Source organism: Scardinius erythrophthalmus, assembly GCF_964197995.2.
Source record: "Scardinius erythrophthalmus genome assembly, chromosome: 11".
NCBI classification, from domain to species: Eukaryota; Metazoa; Chordata; class Actinopteri; order Cypriniformes; family Leuciscidae; genus Scardinius; species Scardinius erythrophthalmus.
This window is the reverse complement of record NC_138231.1, coordinates 34,447,562-34,466,198: the sequence shown is the minus strand read 5'-3', so window position 1 is coordinate 34,466,198 and position 18,637 is coordinate 34,447,562. Positions and strand designations below refer to the sequence as shown.

The window sequence follows — 18,637 nt, the reverse complement described above, 5'->3', positions numbered from 1 at the left end:
GACAAAACATTTGATAATTTCAAATCTCATTAATGAGTGAGGGAAATGAAAGATGAAAGCATTAGCTATGTTTCCATCATCCTGTTTTTATGCACATTTTGAAGTTTCGCATCAGAAACAAGTGATGGAAACGGCAAATGAAAAAAAAAGTCGCCAAAAAAATTTCACACTCGCTTGAGGTGGTTTTTGACTTGTGCGAAAAGGATTAATGTGAATAATGTGAGATGGAAACGCATTTGCCAAATTAATTTGATTTATATTGAGCTATTCAAAATAAAACCATTCTCATCACACTTAAAACAGAACACATTTATAAGGTTGTCAAAGGTTGCTCGTTCCTGCGCGATATGACAGTTTCACTTTACAGATTCTACGTTCTGCCTTTATGTTGTCTGTTATTAAAATGCATTCAAATATTACTTCGTTTGCTTGTGTTACTGATCTTGTTTTCTGACCTGATATTAAGGATGAAAACAAATCAAAATAACATTAAGCTAGTGACTAATTGTCGAGTGGCTGAGCAGAGTAGCGAAAGGATAATCATATTATCCTTACTTGTATTAACATACAAAAATACAAAAAGGGAAAACGGCTCTAAGACGGGAACCGACTCTCACCGTTCTCTTAAAGCTGTTGCTCAATGAGTCGAACGACACACGTCACTACTGTTTCCGCTGATGGCATTTCATTGTTGGTTACTAGGTTACCAATACCACATTGTCCGCTCAAACAACCTGATGGAAACGCACCTAATTCACAAATGTTTTTTGTTTTGTTTTATTTGAAAAAGATTTGCTTCATGTTTGGATGGAAACCCAGCTCATGTGAAAAAAAAAAAAAAAAAAACTTTACATGAACTTTATAACCGATGCTTCTAGGCTTTGGTTGTGTAATTCAGTTATATCTCGTACTATCTACATACCGAATTTAACAAACCAATTCTTACTAGAGAATTTCATAAAAAATAAAGTCCTGTCAACTTACTGCGTCACATGTGTCCTGAAATCTCCAAATACATTTGATGGTAACCTAAAAAATAAAAACAATTTTTGCAAATGCAAGTTAAACTTGTACATAATTATGTACAGTCTTTACATTTTTTAAACATTTTTTGATCAAAACTGTCAACACTGATGTTTATGGCAAGACTCAAAGTTCACAGAAGGAAACAAGAGACACAACTTTTGGTTATGGAGAAAGAGCCACATACTTTCCGGCCGTCCGGTCTTCTAATTCCTTTGTGAACAAGAAAATCAAATCTCCCAAACTCATAAGTCTTTCCCATTTTATAAAGAGACTTAAAGTATTCAAGTTGCAGTGTCAGTTGATTAGGAAACATCAAGGTCACTGAAAAACACACAGAAACAACGTGTTAACATACAGCATGAGACTGAACGCACCTGTGCAGATCAGGTGAGGAGCCAGTATGAGTGGAGATTACAAATAAAACCAGAACACCAGATTGAAATGGACAATCAGTTTACTCGCTACAAAAAAACTAGACTACAGCACTGCATGATAGCTGGAGACTCACGGTCTGTTAACTCTGTGTGCTCCTGCAAAGGCTCTCGGTCAGGCACACGAGGACACACTTTCCATACAAGGTTTTGGATGCCACGCTTTAGAGCTTCCCCCCCTGCTGTCCGGAAACAAGAACGGCCTTTCCTCCCTTTTGTGTGTTTTTCTGAAAGCAAAGAATATTGATTATGTAGGAGCCATTTATAGCTTTTTCCATATTGTCTTATATTGTCCCTTCTTGTCTGTTTTCTGGAGTTTGTGTGCGCCCTCCACAGGACGAACCATAGGATAATGCCACAGGTGTCTAATGAGATGGCGTGGTTTGTTGGGAGCACACACAGTCTTTAACAGGGGAACTGAATCAACACTGAACTGAATTCAGCTGAACAATGACACTATTTTCTTTTTAGAGCAGTTTTACAGCCAAATTGAACTCTGTTTGCATCATTGATAATTTTCCTGTTTAACCCTGTAAAGCTGCTATGAAACAGTCATTACTATATATAGCGCTATATTTGTAATGGTGACTTGACATTTGCAAAAGGTTTTTTTAGTGTTAAAGAGAGTGAAAGAGAGTTTGTGTGTGAAAGAGAATGATGTTTTTCTTTTAATCAAATACAGTAAATATAATTTACTTGTTATTTTGTGGTTTAAAAATTGTGTTGTTAATAAATGTTAATATAGTGTATTTGTTCATTGTTAATACATGTTTATATTAAAGTGTATTTGTTAATTTTATAATAAAAACCCTTAATCTTTTTAAATGGTTGAATTTGTGTTTCACTGCCAGTTTCTGGACCACATCTGGCCCGGGGATCCAGCCGACTCTCAGCCAGATCTGTCTTACAGTGCCTGGGCCAGACCTGGGCCATATCAATAAATAAGAGTCATTTTACAGGGTGTGGGCCACATCTGGGCCAGAGGAAGTTGTTTGAGTCCGTTTTCAGTGTGTTGGGCCAGTTTTGGGACGGGGACCCAGCCAGAACTGGGCCAGAATTAAAGCAAGGATGAGAGTCAGAGGTGGGCCAGACAAATTTTGCTATCTGGGGTGTGTATTTGACAGCATTAGCGCAATAAGACTTAAAGATAACTTAGTCCAGAATCCAAGTGCTGTTTGACAGGCTTTTAGTGCGAGCTTTGGGTGTATGCGGCTACGCGTTCAGAAAAGCGCATGTTAGAACAGCAACAGCAAGCGAATGAAATGTTCAACCGGCAAGGCTTTAAATCACATGCAAATAATGAACTTTTGTGAATGGCAGTGTCCCTTGAGTGTAACTCTACCTCTCCCTTAACATGATGTGAATGTAACAGAACTGCAACTGATAGAATGTGCACTAAACTACAAAATTTCTTCAAAAGCAGATTGTGGAGACATTTTAATCTTCCACGATCAAATATTGTGATATCGCACACCCCATGTCCCACTGTTATTTCTGCATACATGTGAGTATTGATTTGTATTAATGTCCTCACTTACCTGTTGGGTTGGTCTCAAGCGCATCAATGCCTGGAGTCGGCTCCCGTGTTTTTGCTTCGGTCTCCAGCGCATCAATGCCTGGAGTCGGCTCCCGTGTTTTTGTCTCGGTCTCCAGCACATCAGTGCCTGGAATCGGCTCCCGGGTAGTTGACGTGACGTGGCTTTTTCACCGTCACAGAAGATAAAAAATAATTTATTTCACATTTTCATCATTTAGAATACTGTAAATGGTTAAACATTTTCTTGTTTTACATGAATTTGTTGTTTTAATACCCAAGTTATTTTTATATTTTTTTTTACAACTTTGAGCCAAATCTCAAAATCGTCCTATGGTGTGACGGTAGACAAAATTATTTCATAAATATTAACTTTTATAAATAATGATTAAAATGAAAATAATGTTTAAAAATCTTAATGAACACTCCTGGCATAATTGTGCAAGTGTCTATTTCACTAAGTGGCCATCACTTTTCCCATACATACATTTCTAAAAGTGCACGAATTTCATAAAGTTTGTCACAGAAAAAAATTATGCAATAACCTGATATTAAGTTGGGCAAATATCATGGACAACTACATTTAGTTCTCTCAGAACTGTTCAAATATTTAACTGGTTTCAGACTGTTAAGTTGTTAAGTTTTTTTGTCCTTCGGTGTGACACCCCTAAATTTCATTTTTTAATTCAAATTTGTATTTTTAACAGCAGGACTATGTAATATTATGCAAATGTATCATGTCAATTGCTAATGACAGTTCAGCTAGTATTAGCATGGTTATTAACTGCCACAAAAGCTCAAATGCCCTTTGGTGTGACAGGAAATGTCACAGGAAATGTCCTTTGGTGTGACACTTTGACCTGTCACAACATAGGACACAGATGTCACACAATAGGACAAGACCTCCTTAAGAAGCTATTAAAACAAATAGATAAAGTTTCAACACAAAACAAATGTCCTCCTTTATAATTGTTTCAATAAACACTATATATATTCTGACTCTTTTTATGCAATGACTATCTTTGTCCTTTGGTGTGACGTTTTGTCCTATGGTATGACAAACATAAAACAACAGAAAAATATACTTATTTTAAAGGAACACTCCGACTTTTTGGGACTTTAGCGTATTCACAGTATCCCCCAGAGTTAGATAAGTCCATACATACCTTTTTCATTTCTGTGCGTTCTGTAAGTGTTATTTGACACACCCACCACTAGCCTAGCTTAGCACAAAGACTGGATGTAAATGGATAAGGTAGCATACTAATACCAATAAGTGACAAAATAATGCAAACATTTTCCTATTTACATGTTGTGATCTGTATAGTCACAGCGTGTACAAATAACAAGGCTATATGAGACAGAGACCATTTTTAATCGTATAAATACTGGGAACTATATTCTCACTAGGCGTAGGAGCACAGCTACTTGGGCGGAGTGATTAGCGCAGCACACGAGACGCCCTGTTGATGGTTCCGTAAACAAAACAAACGTGACTAACTAGCTAGTAGCGAACGTGACTCGTGATCATGGCTGACTTTGAGGAATTGTCAGAGGAATTTTACTGGGTATCAAACCAAGATCCAGAACCATATAGTTTTGAGCCAGAATACACAGACAAGGAGTTACAAACTTTGGAAGCTGTAAGACAAGATACAGCGAACACCCATGATTGTAAACTATAAATTTACTATCTAGTAATTGCTGACTCTATTACTCCAACTCTGAGCGAACTCTCTGCTCCTCACCACAGGGCGTCTCGTGTGCTGCGCTAATCACTCCGCCCAAGTAGCCACTCCTACGCCTAGTGAGAATATAGTTCCCAGTATTTATACGATTAAAAATGGTCTCTGTCTCATATAGCCTTGTTATTTTATATTTATTATATACAATTTTCCAGTCTTTGTGCTAAGCTACATGTAGGCTAGCGGTGGGTGCGTCAAATAACACTTACAGAACGCACAGAAATGAAAAAGGTATGTATGGACTTATCTAACTCTGGGGGATACTGTGAATAAGCTAAAGTCCCAAAAAGTCGGAGTGTTCCTTTAAAATATCTTTTAAAAAAAAAGAGTCAAGTTTGGCATTAGGGGAGTTACAATAATATCTCCTCTTAGATACATACTCCATAAATATATGTATTTTTTCTTAAAAAGTTATGTTTTCCAAAAAAATGACCTTTTCTTGGGCATTTGTCAACTACCCTCCCGTGTTTGTGTCTCGGTCTCAAGCGCATCTGAGCCTGGAGTCGGCTCCCGTGTTTGTGTCTCGGTCTCGGCCTTGCTGCTATCCATCTCTTCAGGTAAACTGCACTCAAACACTTGAATACTGCTGCTATCCATCACCAATAATAATCTATATATCTATAAATTACAGAAACGTCTGTCTGTCTGTGTGTGTGTCTGTCTGTCTGTCTGTCTGTGTGTGTGTCTGTTAACCACATATCTCTCGAACCGTTAGTCCGATGGATTTCAAACTTGACAGGTGTCTCGCTACGGTCACGAGTAAGTGCAGTGCTAAGTTTGACGTTGTTTGAATGAGAAATGCTAAGATATTGTTAAATATATCATTTTTAAAAGGTTGTGGTTTAAAAATAAACATTCTGACATTAGAGGGTTGTATCAGTCAAAGAAGCCCCAAGAAGGTTGTGGTTTAAAAATAAACATTCTGACATAAACACTCTGTCAGCTACACTGTTTACTTCTGAATATTATAGTTTGGTTCCAGAACGTGATAAATCCATTTTGATTAATTTGAGTAAAAATGTGTTTTCTTTACCAAGAAAATGGCAATATGAAAACCATTATTTCCTGTTTCAAACTTTCACATAGCATCTTTAGGTTATAATATCATAAAAAATTCAAATCCAGAATTTGATTTTCAAAGATCTATTATAAAAACGGATTATTTTTCCCCAAAATGCAATAAATTCAAGACACTTTTTTTTCAAAATGCTATCATATTGAAACTGTTGAAATCAGCCATCACTAAGAAATATCTCCTTAACTTTTTTGACGGCGATCAGCTCACAAAAACTGATTTTGCACGGGCACTTTGCACTGCTCCCTGAATCGATGCGCTTATTCATTTGTGGATGTTAACTGAATCTGTAAGTCAGCTATGCTGTTTCTGAATATTATATTTCATTCTGGTGTGCTTAAAGTTATCGCTACTGTGTAATAGTAGCCTATGCTATTCACCAACTAAACATATCCTATTCAATGTGTTCACAGTCTCTTTCACAGGCATCATTTGTAGTAGCCTATTCACAAACTGTTTCCTCAAGCATAGCGTTTTCTCAGAGTTCACGTTGTGCTTTCTACCATGCACAAATAAAAATGTCACTGAACTTTTGCTGTGTAATTGTAACAATGAGCACTCAAACACACCAAACCAACAATTACTAAAAACACACTCAAAAACTGATTTTGCACGGGCATTTTGCACTAGCACTTAGAAGGTTGTGGTATACATAAACACTCAGTCAGCTACACTGTTTACTTCTGAATATTATAGTTTATTCACAGCCATCATTTGTAGTAACCTATAGCCTGCTCCCTGAATTCAATGCGTTCAGTCTCTTTCACGGGCACCAAACCAACAATTACTAAAAACACACACAAAAACTGATTTTGCACGGGCATTTTGCACTAGTAATAATAATATGAACGAACGTTTTGCGCCAATAGATTGCTTGTTTGCACTGAGGAGCGTCAACTCTGATAATCGCAGGACTGTGACGTCATTCACAGAACTGGCGCGCCTGTGACGTCACATGACCCGTCATCTATGCCCTTCATCCGCGAAGCTTCTTCTTTTTTCTTTTTTTTATTCAATGCCACAAGAACAAGTCATGAGGTATTACATATTCACAAAATCATATTAACATTAGCTGCCAGGAAATGAAAAATAAATAAATGTTTTACATAAAATCCAGTGCTTTCAAAGCATTACATGTTTTCATTGCTTTTTTGTTTTTAGCTTGTTCCAAAAGATGTATATATAATTTAAAGTCATTTATAAAATGTGGACAATTTACATTGCTCAATTTTCTACCGATTTTCAAACGGTTTGGTTTGTTATAAACGTCAGAGATGTAGCTATTATACTGCATACATATGAATAATTATGTTCAAAATGTTTAAGCATTCAGAATTATAGCCACGTTAATAACGTTTGTAAGAAACCAAACCGTTTGTAAATCCGTCCAGATTTCAGCGAGATAAGTGCTGCTCACTCACCTTAATTCACAGAGCCCTGTCCTAAGATGGCCGCCGGTGATGCCGGAAGTGACTCCGCCTTGAGACATCTAGCCTTTATATGATATCTATGGCTGCCCCACTCTAAATAACAGATGTGACAACTTCAGCAAAAAATGCATGAACGCGTATTAGGGCTGCAACGGCGCGTCGACGTCATCGTTTACGTCGACTATGAAAATACGTCGACACGCATGAAATTAATTGGGATGTACAAAGAGAATATGCGTGGGATCCTTCGTACGCAGATTCATACATCTGGGTTTTTTTTGTGCGTACGCACATTTACAGCTTTGTCCGTACGCAATGTTTTAGTGTGAATTCAACGTACAACGTCCCTTTGTGTGTTGAACAAACATTTGAGGAAACACAATTTCAGAATGCTCGCTCACCCGCGCCATAAAACAGAACGACTGGTTCACATCGGTCGACCTGAAAGATGCTTTCTTCCATATAAGCATTTATCCGCCACACAGGAAGTTTCTTCGTTTCGCCTACCAGGGCACATGTTACGAATTCACAGTTCTTCCGTTTGGGCTCAGTCTAAGCCCCCGGTGTTTCTGTCTGTGTGCGGAGGCGGGCTTAGCACCACTGAGAATGTCAGGTCTGAGGATTCGGACATACATAGACGATTGGCTCATTAGGCCCCCAGGCACTGGGTAGCTGCAACTTTAAACGGCAAGAGCGCAGGCGGCTCCGAATGCAGAACACAGCAGAAGGCTGAAAAAACGACTGTCACGTCTGGCGGAGGCTGATCAGGCAATATGTCCTCCTGAAGACCCAAAAGTGAGCAGCGTAATCCAACCGAACTGTGTCAGTGCAGAGATCGCGAGATTCTCAACTGGAGAATAGCAGCGCTGCAGCCGTTATATGCCCCTAGGTAGGGGGCGGGGCCTTACCTGGCATTGGCTGCGCGCTTCTGTCTGTCTAGCCAGACAGTGCAATTGGATGCTTCTGCAGAGGTCAGGTACGGGTGCCCTTCCCATAGGTGGATCTCGAACACGAGATGATGAAAGAGAACTGCGTAGGATGTGCGTGCGCACGGTTGTATAAATCCGAATATTTCTGTGCGTACGCACGTCCTATGTTTCATCCGTACGCCACTTCTGACGCAAATCCTTTGCAAAGTTTTATAAATGAGGCCCCTGGGGTCTCATTTATAAAACTGTGCGTAGGATCCTTACTAAAAATGTACGTGCGCAAAAAAATATTCAGACTTATAAAACCGTTCGTACACCAGAACCTGCGCAGAATTCACTTTATAAATCCCAGTCAGCGGAAGATTGTACGCACATGCGTCTCCACCCCGAAATAACCATATATGTAGCTTACAATGCCTAGTTTTACTATGCAGATCCTCATCTGCATATCATTTGCATATGATTATTCATCCACGTGATAACGTTTAACTGTACAAGACACATAACATTAATAAAAATCATGTAGTAGCCTATCCTTGTCTTGTTTTTGAATACATTAATCAAATAGTGTAAAATACATTTCAGAGAAAGTTGTTCTCAATCTTTTCCACTGGCCAAATTGTATTTTAAATTGATTTATATTTTTAATGGAAACAGATAGGCCTTGGGCATTATTTGCACGAAACTATTTTCTCAGACAATCTGGTATTATCATAAGCAATTATCTCTGTGGTTAAAACATTAAAACACAGCACGCCACAGGAAAAGTGTTCAAAAACATCCAAAATCGTGTTCAAAATCGCATCTACAACAAATATCTATTGATTGAATATAAAAAAACTTCTCAGTAATGATTTCATGTTTAAGTTTTTAACTCCATTAACCACTTGGGGTTTTACGGATGGGCTTTGCTTCGTAGAGTAGTCAGGAAGGGCGTAATTGAAAAGCGTTTTTTGAGACTTCCGGGAATGGCGAGCAGGTCACATCGGGTTTTCTAAGCTCGCTATCAATGCCCCCCAAATAATCTTTTAAGTCAACGTCAGCCACCCAAAATAGTTGCTATCATATAATAACCTTTAACACCAGCATCTTTTTTGAGAAAAGCCAAGCAGCTGCTTTATTTTTTTGTCAACCCGACTGAGATATGTCAAGCAAGAAAAGCGAAGCTAAGCTAACGGCAACCTCTGCTCAAGCTAACGTTTCTGACCACGATTACACACCAATGGAAACTTCAGGAAGCAGCTACGGTAAGAGGAAAGACCACCCTCCGACTCCAACAAAATCTTCTGTTCCTCCCAACAAGATTAAAGCCTTGCAAGAACCAAAGGAACACCCAAGTGCCCTTGTTGAGGCAATGAAAAGCTAACAATGAAAATGGACACATTTGGAGAACAGTTACGAGAAACCACTGTTATGGTAGCCAGTGTTGCCAAGCTAGCAGAATTTAATGCCGCTGAAATTAAGGAGTGCAAAGCGCAATTAAAAGCAGTTGAGAAAGAAATGCCACAGCTTATCAGAGAAAATAAAGAACTAACGGAAAGAGTTACAGAGATGGAAAGATACAAGCGGCGATGGAACCTTAAGATACAAGGTCTTAAAGAAAAGGAAAATGAACAGATCCGTCAAGAAATCATTAGCATCCTGTCAGAGATCGCACCACAGTGGGCCGCTTCCATGGAAACGGTTATTGACAGTGTTCATCGGCTCGGGAAACGAGAAGAAAGGAGTCATCGCCAAGTGATCATCCAGTTCGTGATGAGACATCAGAGGGATGAAATCTGGAGACTAACTTAAAACTCTAAGTTCTGCAAGGAAGCTGGGATTCGTTTCAAGCAAGACTTTTGCAAAGCAGACAGAGAGGCTCGAGCAGCGGTGTGGCCAAAGATGGAGCAAGCCCGTGCAGCTGGGAAGAGCATCTACTACAGAGGCCACATGGGTTTTATTGATGGTAAAAGGGTTCTTGTTGATACCTGAGGTTGATTCTGATAGCTCATATATCTGACCACTCAGGTAGATATGTTTACATTCAATACTTGAAATACAATTTTATATACTTAAAAAAAAAAAACTTAACTGAAGTTAAATGTTCAAGGTTCTACCACACATTAATGGCTGTGCAGTTTTATGCAGATTGAGATTATTTACTTTAATTTTGCATGCCTGTTTCAGGCTCCCTTCTTTCAGAAGAAGTAAACTTTACCGGCAGTCTATTATATTCCTTTAAGTTCATTAATAAAACTGCTTAAGTTTCCGGTTTCTAAGATACTTATTACCGATTCAAAGTTTTATATCTGATGTTGAGTAATACCAAAAATTAGTTAGGGGCTCATCACAACTCGTTAGTTACAACTAACAGACCTATGTTCTACAACCTTTCACCTTTTTCAAGATATTCTTTCTTTCATCCCTTTAGTTTTTGTCATGTCTTTATTTAATTCTAACCTCTCTTTTGTAACACTTAACGCAAGGGGTTTAAGAGACTCTATTAAAAGGAAAGCAACATTTTTGTATTTAAAAAGTGAAAAAGCACAAGCTTATCTTGTTCAAGAAACTCAAATCAATGAGACAGATGAAAAATTTTGGTCAAATCAATGGGGAGATAAGATACTGTTTAGTCATGGTTCAAACAGGTCAGCAGGTGTTGCCATACTCCTGAACAACTTTCCAGGGAAAGTGACTGCTACTAAGAAGGACCCGCTAGGTCATTGGATAATTTGTGTTTTTGAGATGGGTGACAGAATTTTTATCCAAGGGAATATTTACGGTTATAACAATCACAACCAGAACAAAAATCTTCTAATAGATCTAACTAATATTGTAAAAGACTTATCCCAAAATTATGTAGACTATGATATCTTTATGGGAGGAGATTTTAACGTAGTAATGGATGAATGGCTTGACAGGTACCCTACAAGATTTCAAAATTATAAATACAATACAGCTTTGTTGGAACTTTGTAACTCACTCAAAGTGATAGATATTTGGCGCTATCTAAACCCAGACACTCAAATATTTACTTGGTTTAAACCAGATGGAACAATTAAATCTAGATTAGACTACTGGCTTGTGTCAGATATTAGTCCTGACTCTGAAATAAACTGTACAATCTCGGCTGCACCACTTACAGACCACTGTCTAGTTAAAATTAATGTAACTCCATCAAATATGTGCTTAAGAAGAAATGGATATTGGAAATTCAACTCAAACCTCCTTAATCATGATCCCTTTTGTCAAGAAATTAAAAGAACTATTAATGATATAAATATGGATCCATCATTCAGGAGCTATAGAGCCAAATGGGAATATCTGAAATATAAAATTCGTCAAATTTCCATCTCGTTTGGTAAAACTTTAAGTAGAGACAGTAAACAAAAAGAAATGCATATGTTACCCCTCTCACCAGGTCCTTCACACCCCGCTCCGTGCGGGTCTCGAACCCGGGTCTCCAGCATGAGAGGTTTACTCGCACAGCAACTACTAGCTGGCCTCCGTTACACTCACCCCCCTAAACCTCACTCCCATCCGGGTCACGAACCTGGGTCTCCAGCATGAGAGTCAGGCGCTCTAACAAGGAGGCTAAAGACGGCAGCCTCCAGCATCTGTCGCTAGAGCGCCTATTGAGATCAGAGGAGTGAGGTTTACTCGCACAGCAACTACTAGCCTGCCTCCGTTACACATATTGTAAAGGAAATCAATAGTATTTACAATAAACATCTGATAAATGAAGATGATAAGCAAAAATGAACGACGTTGCATTCCTCACTGGACAGCATTTATGTTAATAAAGCTAAAGGGGCTTATATCCGTTCTCGAGCAAAATGGATGGAGGAAGGAGAAAAGAGCACAGCATATTTCTGTCGCCTAGAGAAGAGAAGGCAGGAACGAAATGCGGTAAAAACGCTGATAATTGACAACCAAGAATGTACTGACCTTGATAAGATCTCCAGAGCAGTTTGTCAGTTTTATAGTAATTTATATTACTCTTCTTATTCGCTGGTCGATGCTGAAGCTTTCTTTAATAAAATCTCTGAACAGATCCCTAAAATTGATGATTGTTTTAAGAATATCTGTGATGCTGAAATTAAAATGGAAGAGGTGGAAAAAGCCCTTAACTGTCTAAAACTGGATAAATCCCCAGGTTCAGACGGTTTAACAAGCAACTTTTACAAGCATTTCTGGGATAACCTAAAAGATCTCTTAAATATGCTAAAAGAAATACGTAATACATTCATTTTACCAACAACAATGAAGCAAGGAATTATCACCCTAATTCCAAAACCTGGCAAAAACTCAAAGATAATTGACAATCTACGTCCCATAACTCTTCTTAATAATGATTACAAACTTTTGACTCATATTTTTGCAAACAGACTTAGAGAGGGGATCGAGGACATCGTGTCAGACACACAATCAGGCTTCATCAGAGGACGTTCAATACATAATATTATACGACTTATACTTGACTTACTTGACTAAAATTACCTAATAGAAGACAAGAGCCTAATTCTTTTTCTGGACTTTTTTAAAGCTTTTGACTCGATCGAACACAGATTTATGTTTCGGACATTAGAGCTCTTAGGATTTGGTGAACAATTTATAAACATTATTAACATCAAATTAATTTACAAAGATAAATATGTGTCAACTATAGACAAATAGCACAGTCATTCTGCCGCAAGGAACTTCCCCAAGACTCCCGATTCAAAAGGTATTAAGCAGGGATGTCCTATATCCCCACTGTTTTTAATTATTGCAGCCGAGATGTTATCCATTCTTATTAAAAATTCAGAATTTAAAAAACTAACAATATTTGATCAACAACTGACAATAAGCCAACTTGCTGATGATACAGCCATATTTATGGAAAATAGCGACCAACTCCCAAAAATCCTTGAAACAATAGGTTTTCTTTTCAAAAGCGTCTGGGCTAAAATTGAATCTCAATAAATGTGAACTTCTACCTATTCATGATTGTAATCTCTCAGTTATTCATTCCATCCCTGTGAAAACAACAGTTAAGTATCTAGGCATACAAATTACAAAGGACGTGAATCAATTAACCAAACTTAATATCTGGGGGAACTTGGAAAAATGTAAAGCTCATCTCAACTCTTGGTCTCAGAGAGATCTATCTATTATCGGGCGAACATTACTTACAAAAACTGAAACTATCTCTCACTTCATCTACCCAGCCCAATCATTGTCAGTTCCCAAGGAAGCAATCAAAGCAATAAACCAAGCAAACTTTAACTACATCTGGAAAGGTAAAACGCATTATATAAAAAAGAGTACTATGATTAGAAACTATGAAGAAGGCGGGATTAAGGCAATTGATTTTGAATGTATTGATGGTACAATCAAAACCAACTGGCTAAAACAATTTCTAAATAAAAAAACCCAAATTTGGTTTCACATTCCCAACAATATCTTTATGAAACTTGGTGGCATCAAATTTCTCCTTATAGTTGTGATTATGACCTCAAGAAACTTCCCTATAAAATCTCTTCATTTCATTATCAAACTTTTTGTTTTATTGGAAAATGATATACAAACATAATTTTAGTCCCCACAATACCCCAAGATGGAACTGCAGGTATATTTTACATAATCGTAAATCTCTGTTTGTACAAAACTGGTTAGATAAAGGCATTTGGTCTGTTTATCATTTACTAGACTGTAATGGTAACTTACTCTCATTCGAGGATTTTTGTGCTAAATTTAATATTATAGACAAACAGCAATATAAAAAAGTTTTTAATGCAATACCTAAGCAAGTTCTTTTAATGATATCTCACCGGCATCGAGACTGTTCGACTCCAAAGCTTCCTTCGCTTTTGGTACAAGGGAGTAATATGTTCGAATGTAAAATAAGTAACCTCGATGTTAGACAAATATTTAACAAACAACTGTACCCGTTCTCTTACAATTCAATCTCCAGGTTTTTTTCCAAAAAAGACGCTGAATGTTTAAGACGCTGAATGTTTTATCCTTTTTCTTTAAATTTCCAATTATGCCAAAAGTTAAGGAAGTACACTACAAGGTCCTAAATGGAATCTATCCATCTTCTGAGTTTCTTTCTAATAGATTTGGTTTTGAATGTAAGAACTGTGTGTTTTGTACCAATAACGCAGAAACCACAGATCACATGTTCTATGATTGTATTTACATCAATGCCCTCTGGAGTGATTTATTCCATTGGTTGTCTAAATATCTGCCTGTTCCTATTTTAAAGAAAGAAAATGTTTTATATGGTTTTATATTGTTGATCAACTCCATAGTAATACTTGGAAAATTCTTCATACATAAGAACAGATTTATGAAATCCATTCCCAAATTTTTTGCTTTTCACAAAGAATTGTACTGTTACTTTTCATCTCTGAAACACATGAAAGGAAAGAATGCTGTGAAACTCTGTACAACGATAGATGATCTCGAAATGCTAAAAAATCCCTAGCTCTCTCCCGTTTTTTTTTTTTTTTCTCTATGTTAATCTATCTCTATCTCTTGTAATTCTCTCGCTTCTCTTAAGCGTCTTTTGTGTTTGACTCTGTCCGCAAGACATCTTAAACTGTCATGTTCAAATGGTAATGTTTATAATTGTTATGTCTGTACTGGAAAGATTTTTACGCTATTTTTACGTACGTTTTAGCCGTGTGTTATACGCTGGCTCAGCCGCATCAAACTTCCACTGTAAACACATTTATGATGCGAAAACAAAACCATCGAGCGAAATACCGGAGTAATGGCTGTGAACGACTTTTGCAGATTATGTGAAGTAAATCTACGCATCTACGGTACAATCAGCGTCTACGTCACGGCTCTCAGCCCGCCCTGTTCGTTGATTGGCCGGCTGTTTTCAGGCCGGAGGAAAACGGGGAGATAGGTCGCTATCTCAGACTGAGTACAGAACTTTCTTTTACTGTCTATGGTACAGAAGCGAACTGAAATTGAGCGGAAGTACGAAGTCTGACGTATTCAGGCTAGTTTCATGCTGACTTTAAAGTTGAAATGAGACATCTGTTAGGGAATATATCGATATTAATTAGTGAAATAGAGAAAACAGCATAAAAAGTCACAGGAGTGGCATATGTTTCTCATTTATATAGACTCCTCATATGGTTCTGGGTCAATATAACAGTTTAGCAGTTGCCAAACCTAGTTAACACACAAAACAATTTTTTTTTTTTTTTTTAAATAATCTGTTTTTCTCTATCAGTATCATTCTGATATGACTGGTCATATCACACCATCTGCTGGTCATAAATGCATGCATCAGGTCACTGTTGCATCCCTATAGACAACAGGGGGCTCCACAGACACACACACACTGAACGGTGTCTTCTCTCATAAGCCCAATGCAAGTGTGTGGTTAGGCTGCGTTTCCACACACATTGTATATCACTTTATAATAGTGTTTTAGTGGGCTAATAATGCAGTCAGATTACAGTTGTTGACGCCATGGTTCATACCCAAGTGGAGGCAAACATCAGTTTAGCAATGGTATAGGCTAATAGCATATTTAATCAGTCATTACTAAAGACTGTTGTCAGTTCTCAGATGACCAAATAATAAAAGCAAGCCTAGAGGTGTTTCAAAATAGTTTTCATGATCCTATTCTATTTCGCGAATGAATGGTTAAAATATCGGTTAATTTTTATGAACCATTTTGCAAAAATGTTAACTTCGAGAGTTAAAACTAGAATTGAATTGCTGAAATCACAAACAACAACACACATATACAAATAATACAAAGCTAAACAGCATGATGTAGCTAGCATTTAAAGTAGGCTACACAAAAACCAGAACACCTAATGCCACGCGCTCACACGTGATGATTCAAACGATTCTTCTTTTTGAACCGTTTGGACGAGCCGATTCTTTAAAATGATTTGAACTTCGCAATGGCTCAGAGAGGTGTGTGTTCAACTTCAAGTTCGAGAGGATTGAAAGGCGGAGTTAAAACACTTCAAACAAACCATTGCCGCGACGCCGCGCTCAGCGTTTGTTTTCATTTCGATTTCCAATTCTTCTAGATGTGCTATTTGAGAAATAACTGAGAGGAATCGTCAACAACTTGAGACAGCAAACAGCGTTCATTCACTGTAAGTTTGCAAAACATTCTATTAAATGAACGGTTGAACTGCCATATGTGCCAGTCTACCTTTACTGTCAGGTACTAAAAGGCATTCAAATGAACCACAACATTAGTTCATTGAGGTTTTCACATCTCATGGTTTGAATAATTTTTTAAAAGAATTATTGTTTAATTTTATGCAAAAGTTTTGACTATGCAGACGTAGTGTGAGAGGCGACTTGTATTTTGCCTGACAGTGCAAGTTGCAACAATGCTAATTATCTCTGTGTTATACAATTAAACTGTATAATAGAGCATACAGGTTGTCATTAGTTTCACATTAATGGACTAATGGTGCTTTCCAATGTTAAACAGTTAGTGTTTTTGTGCTCTTTTTTTATTTTTTTTAATATATTGACTGTATGGCAGTCTGATGAACAGATTGTACCAAACACATACACCAGGAATGGTCAGTGGTCACCCACCCCATGTCCTATGATATCCTGTCTTAGTATTTTTGCTGGGGCATTAGTTTAACAGCACTGTTCTTGTGTCTAAGTAATATGATTCTGTTTAACTGTGATTATCAATGCCATCCCCACCCATGCCTGTATTACACCGCACCTAACAGGTCTTTTCAGTGTGAGGCTTTGTCTGGTCTTGCTGTTCCACTAATTAGCTATATGTTTTGGGGCACTGTCATTGTTATGTCATGTTCTAAGAGGATGCACAAGCAGGATTTCTGCTTTTGCATTATGACTAGATAAATGTGTGTTTAGTAGTTGTGTGTGAAACTGAGGCCACCTTTGAAAGAGTGTCACATTGGAAACTGTGTCCTTGCAATAATAATAACACCACAGGCAGTGTCATCTGATACAGTTTCACTCAAAGTCGAACAGTAAGAATGAGGACGTGTATGTCATCCTATGTGTCATGTGGCACGTTATGAGTTGCATTTACAAGACCCCAAACCAGCTGTGCTGTATTGTCAGTCACTCATGTATAGCTCAGCTCTGTAGTTCATTAATGGAATTAAAAATTAATTAGCACGTAGATGCCATTTGTTTGACTGAACATAAGGACTTTTAATTGGTGATTCTCACAAAGCCTGTCTAGAACATTTCTGGGTCATATATTACCCAAAAATCAAAAGTAAAACAATTTTTCATAAAGAGAATGAAGGCTGTTTTAGGACCATTATGAGTGGTTTATTAATGGTAGTGTTTTGTTGTTGTTTTTTGTATTTTACTTTACATTCAAAAATATTATATTGTATTAATTAGAATAGATAATATTAGAACATATAATCTAATAATTATATTAAAGGACTAAAGTCAGTCGTAAACTGGTTTTTGCTGGACTTATTCATACTGATTTCTCAATAAAGGAAATTATAAAAAAAGAAGAAGAAAGCTCCAAATATACAAAAATATAATAATGGACTCCCACACCAGTAATTAAATGTAACAAATTGATAATATTTTATTGGGAAATTAAACATTTTATCAAACTTTGATAATTGCCTTAATCTTTTAAACAACTTTTCAAATCTTACATCAGCATATGAGTACAGGGACTCATCTCAAGATCACTAATTAAACAGTTCATCTATTGCCAAAATTATGAAAAAAGATCAGTCAAGAATAGGATATTATTGAAAATATTGTGGGATGGAATGTCAGAATTAGAATGCGTACTTTGTGCATAAAAAAAGTCCATTCAAATATAACGTATATTTTTCTGTTCCTGTCAGCAACCAACATACGTTGAACGATGTTCAGTTCACAAACCCATGCAGTGAAGTTTTTCATTTAGATTGGCATTTATTCTCTTTAGCATGCAGTGTGATGTATTTCACTCAGTTTCTTGATCATTCCGATTCAATTTCAGCCAGTGAAGAAAAAATGTATACTTGCATGCGTAATGCGTTATGGATTAGTTGACAGACAGCATGTTGAAGCCCTCTTCTCAGAAAGAATACAATAGGTTTAGTGCCAAATGGGAATTAAGGTAAATGAAGGTGATTCACATTTACACGTACTACACACAGTGCAAGTATTGGCTGACACAGAATGCTTTTTACGGGTCATCAATCTACCCTATTAATAGCATCAGATTCCTCGCCGGTCTGTCCATCTATCTTGCCCTTTCTTTTTCTCCTCTCCCAGTTCATCTGTGCACGTATGGAAAAAAGTACATGGGTTACCGGTAACAATGTCTGCATATTCCCTAGGCTGTATTTGCCCTTTTGATGTCAGTATTGGCAGCAGTGAGTGAGGCTGCTTTTTCCAAACCTCTTTGGTTGTTTTAGATGGTGACTGTGAATCTCATCCAGAAACAACAGGTGTGTGTGTGTGTGTGTGTGTGTGTGTGTGTGTGTGTGTGTGTGTGTG

General features: G+C 37.4%; 2 protein-coding genes across 8 annotated transcripts in view; one reads left to right on the top strand and one right to left on the bottom strand.

Moving 5' to 3' along the window:
- Positions 1 to 1,328: 1,328 nt before the first annotated feature.
- On the bottom strand, positions 1,329 to 8,093 carry LOC308698717 (uncharacterized protein; the record flags this gene model as incomplete). The annotated part of the gene is made up of 4 exons (XM_081378976.1): positions 7,233 to 8,093; positions 2,996 to 3,156; positions 1,513 to 1,684; positions 1,329 to 1,347 (listed from the first exon to the last, which is right to left on the bottom strand). Exons 1-4 carry the CDS (start codon positions 7,298 to 7,300, stop codon positions 1,329 to 1,331), a joined length of 420 nt encoding a protein of 139 aa, XP_081235102.1. The 5' UTR covers positions 7,301 to 8,093.
- Positions 8,094 to 16,100: 8,007 nt separating this feature from the next.
- syne2a (spectrin repeat containing, nuclear envelope 2a) overlaps positions 16,101 to 18,637 on the top strand; it is an 89,624-nt gene continuing 87,087 nt past the window's right edge. For 5 of the 7 annotated variants that reach the window (XM_081378865.1, XM_081378866.1, XM_081378867.1 and 2 more), the window contains exon 1: positions 16,143 to 16,272. The gene's annotated coding sequence lies outside the window, so the exon portion shown is untranslated. Of the gene's footprint in view, positions 16,273 to 18,637 lie in introns of all 7 variants that reach the window. The other 2 variants (XM_081378868.1, XM_081378871.1) reach the window with 1 other exon arrangement.